This window comes from Coenobita brevimanus, chromosome 82 (assembly GCF_032717465.1).
Source record: "Coenobita brevimanus isolate Jiangsu-jjx chromosome 82, ASM3271746v2, whole genome shotgun sequence".
NCBI lineage: Eukaryota > Metazoa > Arthropoda > Malacostraca > Decapoda > Coenobitidae > Coenobita > Coenobita brevimanus.
The window spans coordinates 7,825,596-7,837,659 of NC_137035.1; the positions used below are offsets into that span (position 1 = coordinate 7,825,596).

Genomic DNA, 12,064 nt, shown 5'->3' on the forward strand with positions numbered 1-12,064 from the left:
ACTGTCAGGTAAAAAGGTGCATAGATCATTAGCATGGATAATGGTTGTTTGGTCTGTCTGGCTGAGCGGACCTATCAGCCACATGCAAACAACCACCATTGCAGGGCTGTCCCGTGCAGTGAATCAGTGCTCCCCTGGGGCAGGCATCACATCACATCAGTGAGGTGTGGGAAAAAATATGAAGGTTAGGTTCATGGATGGATGCTGCATTTGCATCTCCACCCAGTTAACAGGGACGCCATAGAATGCTCCACATTTCCTGTTATTTAGTTACAGTATATGGTTGCCACCAAGCTTTGTCAATGGCTTACTGGGTTACAGAAAACCATTAGACTTGTCACTTAGTGTAGAGCCACCTGAAGTAGAAGGAAGGTTAATAAAAAGTGACAGGAAAATTGGGAGAACAGGAAGAGAGGTGGGCAGATACAGAAGATGAATGATAAAGGTGAAGGAAGAAGTAGGCAGCACTACACGATGTGAGTGGATGATGGTCACCACCACCTACCACCTTAAACATGACGTAATGAATATGTTCCTTACCCTTTAGTCTTGGGTATGTCTTTTTCATTTTATTCTTGCCACTTCTTGATGCTTTCACTTAGGTTAGGGTAGTCTTTTTAAATTAAGTATGTTTGTTAGAGTAGCTGTAGCCTTAATAAGTCCCTTTAATACAAGCACCATTTCCAAGTTGGGGGGAGGGGGGAATCTAGTGGCAGCAAGAGTAAATTAAAAGTTTTTAGGACATCACCTGGATGTAGTGGGTTAAGACTCACATTAGGAGTGACAGTCACTTTAACCCTTCCATGGCCACCAGCGTCGAATGACATTTTACCATAGCATTCCAGCTGGCATTGATGCAACACAACTTGTAGAAAACTGCAAAAATTTTTGGGAAGGGAATGGAGGTCTGGGATATGTTGACACAGACCTGCTCTAGCCTCTAAACCACTCAAACAGTGAGTACATCTCATGAATCAGTCATGAGTGAATTTCAGTCCTTTGCTCCCCTCAAGTGTTAGTGTAAGAATAAGAAAGCAAGAAAGTCAAGAAAAAAGAGTGCTGCACCCATTATCTTTCTCCTCTCGTAACCTCTCCTGTCTTCCTAAGCCACCCAAAAAAAAAACAAAATCCATACTGGAATAAATTTTTTAAACAAAAAAAGAGGGGAGACTTCCATACTTATGATATTTTTATTTATAAGTACACTTGCTGAAGAAAGTATTTGTGCAGAATGTGTTAAATATTGTGACACACAGAACAAAGGAAACTGGAAGTTGCAGTTCTGTCCTCCCACACACAGGCATCTCAGATGATAGATGACTGCCATATCAGATACCTCTTGTATCATTCGTAATGGGTAGGGAACGGCCGTAAATGTCATAATACTGTATATACAGGTATTAACGGGCTGTCATTGCCACATGGTCGAATAATTCCGGATGGCATGGGACCCACAGTGCACCGATCCTTTCTGGAGTGAGTGTACATAATGTACTACGTACTGAATTTGCTCATTTTACATATTTCTTGTTTTGCTCAGACATTTTAGCAACATATGAGGTGTTCTTGTGTTGAATATATGGATGTAAAACCATCCCTTCACTTAACACTAATTCCCTTGTTCGAGATGCAAATCTCGGGCCATATTGAGTTTTGGTCGAGATGGTTTGGCCCATACGCACAGAGGAGCACTGAACATCTTGAAACAAACTATAAATAGCATCCTTATTCTCTCTTTCCACACAAAGTAGGTCACCCATTGTTAAAAAAAAAAAAAATACTGAAATAAACATTATCAACATAAAAAAGAGGGAAAACATTCATAATTATGATATTTTTATTTATAATTACAGTACTCATATTATGTACTGAATTTGTTCATTTCACATATTTCTTGCTTTGCACAAGCAGTTGAACAACACATGAGGTTTTCTTGTGAATATATGGATGTAAAACCATCTATTCCCTTCACAATAATTCCTTCATGTTAGGTACTAATTACGAGTCGTATCGAATTTTAGACGTTGTGGTTCGGCCTGTTCTTGCAAAGGAGGACCCTTATCTGGTTAGAGTAAAAAAATATCACCTCTTGGCTCTTTCTGGACACAAACTAAACCACCCAGACCACAGAAATAACTCAATACTTGCATAAACACAATAAACATAAAAATAAATTGAAAAAATAATACGTATTTGATTAGATGATGATGGTGCTTTCTTTTTTATTTTTTTTAATGAAACCTACCATATTATGTACTGATTTTGTTCATAATAAACATATCTAGTCATTTCAAACTATTTCAGCAACATTGAATTTTTTTTTTTTGGGGGGGGGGGTCGACTCTACACTGAGTGACAAGCCAAAGGGTTTCCTGTACACCAGGAAACCATTTACTATGCTTGTTGGTAACCATATAACCAAATTGTGGCACCAGGTGGTTTAGTGGGCAATTAAGGCACTCCAATCAGATTGAGCCGGTGCAGGTTTATATCCAGGGGGTGGGTGGGGGTTGATTGCGCACATAATGACACTCAGGGATGAGTGGCCTAGTCCCAGGCTTCTTTGCTTCTCATGGGGCAACACTGGATTAGATGATGAATTAATGAATAAAAAAAAAAAATGTCACTGATATCTGCGTAAATTGGCGCACTTTTTTGCACTAGATTGCACAGCACAGGGTGGGTCTAGGAAGCCAAAATTGCATTGCCAAGTGTGCCAGATGTTCCTCTTCATTTTGCCAAGAAAAAAAATCTATTTTCAAAACTTGGAAAATCCGCCCCATTGTCGGCCAGTGGGTCCCGACAAATTGCAGAGGCTCAGCCTCAGATATTAGAAAATGATATTTAGGGCTGTGGAGAAATAACAAAATCCATTTAATTTTGAGATTTGGTTTATGATGTATTGAATGTTGCTCTTGTTGTTTGTTGTTATTGTTGTTGTTGTTGTTGTCATGTGCTTATTTGAACATAAACACAGTGGACTGCTGGCTGAAATTGCCCTTATCCTGTGGTCTAATGCCATCTTTTCAGCAAGATACAGAAGAGATGAGGCACTTTTGTATAACTTGGCAGCAAAATGATTTATAAAGGCTCCAACATGCATGCATGCATCGGCCTTGGTCACTTAATGGTGGCTGTCGATGCTGCTCAATCTCTGGCAGCCTCCCTAGTCAGTCCTGTCTCCCTGAGGTCACACAATATGACCTCAAACCAGGTCTTTTTCAGTCTGCCTTTCTCAACCCAACCCCCAGCATTCACACTTTTCACATTCTGTGCCCAGTTGTCATCCCCCATCCTCTCCACATGCCCAAACCATCTCAGAATACCTCTCTTTATCACAACAACAGTGCACTCCAGTCTCATCCTTCCTCTTAACTCTTCTGTCATAAACTTAACTGCCGCCACCTGCCCTCCCCACCTCTCCCCTCCCGGTTATGCATTCAGGGATGCACTGCACATCCACATAATCACTGTCATTTCTGTTTGTTTGAACCTGTGAATTTCCTTCTGCTTGTCTGCGCAGGTCTTACTATCATACAGCATTGCACTCCTAACACCTTGCAAAGATCCCATAGTGTGGAGAAAGAGCTCTTTCAGTGTCAGGAGAGGCAACAGCTCCCTGATCTTTTTCCAGCCACTCTTCACTGTAGCCACAGAGCTAGCATTATATTTAATGTTAAAATCCACAAGCATTTACCCCCTGGGGGTAGGGGGGTTTTCGAGAATACTCCCCCAGTATCCCTGTTTGTCGAACGTGGCGACTAAAAGGGTTGGTGGTGGGTTAGCGCCCCACCCCGTAAAAAGAACTAACTAAACAAGCAAATAAAGCGCCTCGGACCAGGACAGACCATACGTTGACAACTAAGGAACGGACAAAGGACATTCTGAGAGTGAGGGAAATGGAATATGAAAGGAGTGAATGATGAAGTGAAGGAGAGATTGTTCAGATGCTTGAGGATGCAAAAGTGGATATATGTGGATTGACTGAAACTAAATGGAAAGGTGAAAGAGTGAGAGAGTGGGAATATGGTTTAGGTATATGTGCGGGAGTTAATGAGAATGAGAGGGCAAGAGAGGGAGTATGTCTGGTGATATGCAAGAAATGGAAGGAGAATATAAGAGAGTATGGAACAGTGGGTGCAAGGATTGTATGGGTGAGGATGAAAGTAGGTGTACAATGTGCATATGCACTGACAGAGGACTGAGTGGCAAGAGTGAAAGATGAGGTTTGGGAGAGTGTAGAAGCATGTATGGACAAATTTGAGAGGAGCAAGTGAGTGCTTTTGATTGGAGACATGAATGGCAAAGTTAGGAATGTACAAGTGGATGGAGTGGTAGGTCAGTGGGGTGTGCCAGCTGAAATAGATGGGAATGGTAGTGCTTTGGTGGACATTTTTGATGGTAAGGGGTTGGCAATAGCTAACACCTGCTTTCAGCATAAGATGATCCACAAGTATACATGGAGACTAAAAGGAGGATGGATGGTGAACTTGTTGAACGAAAGGCAATGATAGACTACGTGTGTGTAGATGAGCAAATGAGAAGACAAGTGTTGGATGCAAGGGTGTGGAGAGGGTGGGGGAATGGAGTCTCAGACCATCACTTAGTGATGGCCAAGGTAAAGCTGCAAAGAAAATGGTTGAAGAGACAAAAGGGAAGACAGGAGGAAACAGCTCCTGTGAGAAGAGTGGAGAACCTGCAAGATAGTGAGAAAATGGCTTAGAGCATAATGGAAGAAAGATTGGGAAGGTATGTGTTAGAGCAGATGGAAGGGGTGGAAGACATATGTAAGATATTCATGGAAGAGATAGGCGCAACGTGCGAGGTGGTTTGAGGAGTGAGGAGGAGATGCAAGGGTGTGCAAGGGACAGCGTGGTGGAATGATGAGGTGAAACGAGCTGTGGAACAAAAGAAGAAGGCATACAGTGAATGGCTAGTGAGTAGAGGTAGGGTAGAAGATGAGAGAGAAAAGAGAGGTATATGTGAGCAGAAGGGAGGTGAAGAGACTGGTGAAGGAGAGTAAGAAAAAAGTGGATGAAGAATTTGAGAGGAATCTGAGTGTGAAATGGAGAGAGAGTAAGAAATTGTTTTGGAAGGAGGTAAAGAAAGTAAGGCAGTGTGAAAGGGGAAATAGTAGGAGAGTGAAAGATAGGAATAATAGATTGTTGGTGGAGAAGAGAGAGAAATTGAGGAGATGGAAGGAGCACTGAGGATTTGTTGAAAATAGAGAGTGAGGGCAGTGCAAGTATAAGTAGTTGGGGAATGGCTGGGAGAAGAAGAGATGAGTGGAGGGAGGAAGAAATCAGGAGGGCGGAAGTAGTGGAAGCAGTGAAGAAGATCAAGATGTGAAAGGCCCCTGGAATTGACAGAGTGTGTGGTGAAATGTTGAAGTATGGGGGTGAGATTGTTGTGGAGTGGATATTGAAGTTGTGTAGATTGGCTTGGGAAGAGGGTAGGGTTCCAGAGGACTGGAAATCAGGTATAATTGTTCCTTTATACAAAGGAAAAGGGGAGAGAGAAGTATGTGGTGACCATAGGGGTTTTTGCTTTCTTAGTGTGACTGGAAAAATATATGGTAGAATACTAATTGATAGGGTTAGGCATATGACAGAGTATCTAGTTGGAGAAGAACAAGGGGGATTTAGGAAGGGAAAAGGGTGTGTAGATCAGATACTTGTTCTAAGATGTTTAGTGGAGAAGTATCTAGAGAAGGGAAAGAAAGTGTATGCTGCCTTCATGGAGTTGGAGAAAGCTTATGACAGAATAGATAGGCAAGGTATGTGGATGGTATTAATACATGGTGTGGAGGGGAAATTGTTAAGTACTGTGAAGAGTATGTACGAAGGAGCTATGGCTACGGTACGAGTGGATGGTGAGCTGAGTGAGTTCTTTGATCTCAATGTGAGACTGAAACAGGGTTGTGTGATGTCTCCATGGCCGTTTAATATATATACATGGATGGGGTTGTAAAGGAGGTGCAAGGTAGGGCAGTGGATGTGGGGGTGGCTCTAATGAATGAGGGTGAGATTTAGAAGATTCTGATGTTGCTGTTTGCTGATGATACAGTATTGTTGAGTGAAGATGAATGGGAGTTGCAAGATATGGTGAATGAATTTGGGACAGTGTGTAGGAAGAGGAATCTGAAAATTAATGTAAACAGGAGTAAAGTTATGGTGTTTGAGAGGAATGAAGTCACAGAATGTACAGTGAGGTTGGATGGTGAGGATATGGAGAATGTGAGTGCATTCCAGTACTTGGGTAGTGTGATGAGTAAGGATGGAACATTGGGGGATGAAGTGCGTGAAAGGGTACAGCAGGGAAGGAAGGTTGTTGGTTCACTGAAAGCATTGATGAGAAATAGGGAGGTGAATATGGAAGTTAAGAAGTCACTTCATGATTGTGATCCCTACCCTGATGTACGGAAGCGAGGCGTGGACATTGCAAGAGGGGAACAACTCAAGAGTGTGAGCAGTGGAAATGAGTTACTTGAGAGGAGCATGTGGAGTGATACGGAGGGACAGGTTGACAAATGAAGAAGTGAAGGAACGTTGTGGTGTGGATGTGGATGTGTTTGAGAAGATTAGGAGAAATACACTGAGGTGGTTTTGACATGTGGAGAGAATGGAGAATGAAAGACTGACTAAGAGGGTGTATGTAGGTGAGGTGGAGGGAGGGAGAGGGAGGGGTAGACCAAGGATGAGGTGGAGGGAGGGAGAGGGAGGGGTAGACCAAGGATGAGGTGGAGGGATGGAGTTGAGAGGTATATAAGGGAGGGGGGAGTGAGTTGGGGGGAGGGTTGTCAAATGGTGGGTGACAGAGTGACTTGGAGGCGTTTTGTCTGCAGCCACCCTTTGCTGGATTAGGGCATTGGGCTATAGATAGATAAATTTCAAAGAAGTAATTGATATCATGAAGTAAATGCCAGTGCAAGTAGTAGCAGTCTGGACTCTTCACTGAACTCCCTGACCAGTTAGTAATGAGCAATAGTGTTGTGTGAAAAGCTTCCTATGTTAAGTAACTGCTTTATAATGGAAATGTTATACATAAAAGTATGTTAAGTGAGAAAGTGCAGTATTAAATCCCAGGAAGCAGTTTTATATTTGATCGTAAGTGAGGAACCAATTAGACACCTGGTGTTCTAGTAATCTAAAGCCAGTAAGAGTTTACATCTGAGAGGTATTTGTTGCTCACATTGCCAATGGAGGACAAGTGTTCAGTCACCGTGATAAGAGAAAGGCAGATTGAATGACAAATAGATTTTTTTTTTTTTTTTTTTTTTTTTTTTTTTTTTTTTCCCCCCCCCACCTTGCCTTCTGCTAAAAGCTGCACCTTAATTAAATGTTATAATGTATACTCAAGGATTTTACAACACCCATTTCAGGTAATGAAGAAATTCCAGGAGGCTAGTGAAGGATCAACTGTTGCTGCTAATGACTCTAGTCAAGCACTTCCTGAAGACTTTAGCCCTAATGATTTGTACACCTTAAAGGCACTCTTTCTGGAACTGGAGAAGGTAATATATTGTGATTTAGTGGGTTAAGTTGCCACAGCCAGATGTGGTCCTTAAGGTGTTACATCCAAGGGCTGGTTGAGGTTTATTGCTCACATAATATGCTAATGCCAGTCTGGGTTGTACAGATGTTGTTATCACCTTAAATGTCTGAAAGAAGATAGTTACTTTAGCCTCGTCCCCCTATGGTTCTGAGATGGGACACTAGAGGATTTAATGATATAGCTAACCAGATGGATAGATAAGTAGGTACTGTAGCAGCAGTAGATGGATAGATTAACAGTACATTCTGCACTCTTGGGCAATTGCTATTGTAGGATTCTTCTCTTTAGTGTTAAGGCTGAGCACTTTGAAAACTGCCTGAAATGAGTAATATATATTTGTAGTTAAAGGTGGGTGTATGAATTTTTTTTGGACAGGTCTTCATACCTTAAGTTTTGTAATTTCTCTTTGATAATATTCCATAAAAAATACTGACCTAATTATGAAATATGGCATGACACTACCGTAGACTTTTGCTGCCATGCTCAGAACCTTGATACTTTAACCCCTGAAGCGCGGGTCGTTGCGTTTGCGACGCTCGCCAAAAAGGACATAACGGTTGATCGTCTCGTTTGCAATTCGTGTTAATTTTGAATAAACGCGGGCAAGGATATTCCAGCTGATATTGTCTATCAGTACCACCACCCTTTAGCTACAATTAGCATACTTTACCTTTGTACTACTGACCTCCGTTGTTGCCAAGTATCGCGTCCCCCCCCCCCCACGGCCCGGCCAGCCTGGCTGTGATATATGGCAGCGCTCTGACTGCTCAGAACTGTAAATCTGCGCTCTCCTCTCACAAGCAGTTTATGCTAATAGGAAACGCTTGTTTCCCCAGTTGTCACACTAGCTTTTTTTCGCGTGGTTTGCCCCTGTTTAGCGTCAGTTTACTGCAGGCTTTCAAAGTGACATTATGGCGAGTTCTAGCTCTTCCGAGTCAGTGCGAGCAGCCGACAGGAACGAGAATAAAGTGATGGGCGTAAGGCAGAATAAAAAGCGCGCCGCGGTGATCTTTTGGGGAGTAATATGATTGAAAATAATGTAGTATACGTGTTTTTAGTTGTGAAAATGGAAATGTTTGTTGAGTGACGGGAAGACCGCTGCCGCGCTGCATATCGGCCGTACGCTTCGTTGATTTTAGCCTTATTTTCAGTGCTTATTGTACAAATACAGATTCCAAACTACCTGTACGTTGTAGTATAAAGTTTCCTGTGACAGAATGAGGCTGTGGTAGAGGGGAAACCGGGTTGCTGGAGGTGTGAAAGTGAAGATTTTGTTACCCAACTTTGCAAGTCTCCACAAGTCCTTGGGTAGTCCACGAAGGCTCAACATCTGTCTCTGGAGAAAGCTGAATGTAAGTACTATCTGCCATACCAAGTATAATGTTCTAGGGTTAATCTCTGATTTTTGGCTAATATTTTCCTACAGGTACTCAGACCGTGATCCAACCCCACCTCCCGGGGGGGGGGGGGTCAGCTGTCCGTGGCCGCTCTTTAGGGGTTAATACATTATTATATTTTGCACTTTTGGATGATTGCTATTCTAGGATTCTTCTCTTTCATGTTGAGGTTGAACACTTCAAAAACTGCCTTGAATGAATAGTTAAGGGTGAAGGTATTAATTTTTGCGTACAAGTCTTACATACCTTAAAGTTTGTGATTTTTATTTGATAACATTCCATCGAAAATCATCAAACGCCATAACCATACACCATACCCATCAATACTGAGTGCACATGCACAGGGATGGTTACATTTGACATTTGGGGGAAACTATAATTCGGCAGATCACGTGAATCATCTAGCAGTGTGTTTCCCACGTTCATGGTAACAAAAGTTTCAAAAAAGGTTCAAATGAACAATACATGGTAGATATTACTTGCATAGTACTGATATGGAGCCCACCTTTGATGTGGGCTTAACGCCTAAAGTCTTATGATCTTCTATCAATATGTTCGGGCCTTGGTACATAGAGTCCTACCATAATTGATCGTGCACCAGCTGCCAAAAACTGGCGCAAAGTATCCCAATCTCTTTATTGATATATATGAAGCCTAGCCTGTGTCTGACCTGCTTGGTCCTCCTAGACGTGATGGGGGAGGGTCTCCCCACACTGCCATCTTTCCACCTCCCTCTGCCCCACTGGGCTCTGTCCTGAGTGTGGCTTCCCACCCAAACCGCCCCCCATACCCCTTCTAGACCGTAGTGAGTTGCGTACCACTCAATTCCCTCCCTCCAGAGCCCCCCCTGTATTACCTTCACCTCCCTGTTCCCCCTTTGTTCATGGTGTCGTGGCGTTCTCCAAGCCACACTCCACACCATAAACATTTTTTATACTTTCACTGCTCATTCCTTCAGCATATTTCATGCCTAGGCACATTAATTCATATTGATTTGGGTGATTTTTGTAATTTTTTTTTGGCAAAGATAATGTATTTTCCAAAATTTTTCCATTTTCATTCTTATGTGAGGGGTGACTTTGTTTTATTTTTGATGGTCAATAAAGCTCTAACCATTAGTTATATGAGAGTGAATTACCAGTATACATTTCCAAGTGTGTAAATTCAAGTTCCTGAACTTTATAAGACCAAAATTTACCTCGGTGAAAGTTGAAAAATCAACCTGAAATGCAGCTGGGGGGACAGACAGGGTCGGAGTAAAAGCTTGATATAACGAATGCTGGATAAAACGGAAATTTGAAAAAATGGAACAATTTTTTTCCATAAAGTTTTCGTAATATTCTGGAAGTTTTCCATTCTGTCACAAGGCATCGACTTTCCGTAACGGAAATAAGCTGGTTTGTCCGTGACTGTGGAAAAATCGTGATGCACTGGAACGTTTCCTGTTGATCACGAGGTGCTGGGCTTTGTCACAGGCTGTGACAAAAAGCTGCTTTGTCCCAGGCCAGGTGAGGCCACTCACCTCATCACAGTCTACCAGCAACCCCCGCACAGTTCAACTCTTCTCTCTAAGTGTGCGTGATTACCTTGGCATTACAAACTTTTTTGTGCCTTTTCTGTAGAAAATAAGCAAACCAATTGTTCGCCATGCCTAAAATGCAGGAAAAAACGGAAGGGGTGAGGCTTTCTCTGGTCCAGAAATTAGAAATAATCTTGAAAATTGAGCATGGTATACCAGTGAAGACGATTATGACTGACTATGGGGTCAAACAGTGAATAGGGAAGCATCACGCCTGACACATGTTTGGGGGGCTGTGTCAGGCATAATTCTACAAACAAGTCATATCCCCCCCATTTGGAGGTGAGTTTTTTAATGTTTTATTTATTATTATTACTGTATTATTATTATTATTACAGTACAGTAACCCCTCCAATATCCGGATCAATAGAGCCATAGGCAGGTCCGGATAGTGGTCCTGTCCGGATATTGGGCCCCAGCTTATGGACTTGTACTTATGGACCCTAACTCTGAAAAACACCTATACAACTCCCTCTGGACATGCATTGCACCTATTTAAGACCCAAATCACACCAATAAGGGACATAAAAGACTAAAATAAATGCAAAAGAACCATAAAATAAGGTTTTAGAGGTGAGTTTATACAATATTAAACATTCTGGGTACTTACAAGTCCCTTGCTCTTGGACTGGTTTGAACCGCCAGTTTGCAGTCCACAGTTAATCCTCTGCACTCTAAATTCTAATTTCTTAACACTGCACAACACTGTAAATTCCTGTGTGTTCTAGTGGCAAGGTATTGCAGTTTATTCACTGTTTATTCACAAACAACAAGCACCTGTGGCTTGCACTGTTATGAGTATCTGCTCTCCATCGGAGTTAAGCTGTGACTGTTGATGTTGGTGGGGTAACAGAGTTGCCAGATCGCAACAGCCACATTACCAATCTCCTCAACTTTCATTGTCAAATATAACTTTTCATTACCAAATTCGTAAAGCTAGCATATATTCTTCACTAATTATATATACAAGTGGAAATACATGTAATCACTCTCCTTATAACTAACACCATGTTGATTATTTTCACACTATGTAGGGTAGCAGATTAATCAGAGAGAGCAAACAATCCACCATCTCCATCCTGTGTATCCTCATACATGTGAAAAATCCATTTGGTAATGCATTATTCTAATTCATTACCAAACGAATTTTTCTATCTATCTATCTATTGCCAGACGCCTCAATCCCGTTTGGGGTGGCCACAAACAAATCGCCTCCACGTCGCCCTGTCCCCCGCCATTTCACTCCCCTGCTCCCAACTCACACCCCCCTCTCTCATATACCTCTCCACCCCATCTCTCCATCTCATCCTCGGCCTCCCCCTCCCTCTTTCCCCCTCCACCTCACTCACATACACTCTCTTCGTCAGTCTTTCACCCTCCATCCTCTCCACATGGCCAAACCACCTCAGTGTGTTCCTCATAACGCTTCCTATCACATCCACATCAACACCACAACGCTCCTTTATATCCTCATTCGTCAGCCTGTCTCTCCATGTGACTCCACAGGCTCCTCTTAAATAACTCATTTCCACGG

General features: G+C 42.3%; 1 protein-coding gene across 1 annotated transcript in view; it reads left to right on the forward strand.

Moving 5' to 3' along the window:
* LOC145409678 (uncharacterized) overlaps positions 1-12,064 on the forward strand; it is a 631,921-nt gene that overhangs the window by 181,841 nt on the left and 438,016 nt on the right. The window contains exon 7 of the mRNA XM_080280029.1: positions 7,382-7,513. Coding sequence (XP_080136155.1) covers positions 7,382-7,513 — 132 coding nt within the window. The remainder of the gene's footprint in view (positions 1-7,381; positions 7,514-12,064) is intronic.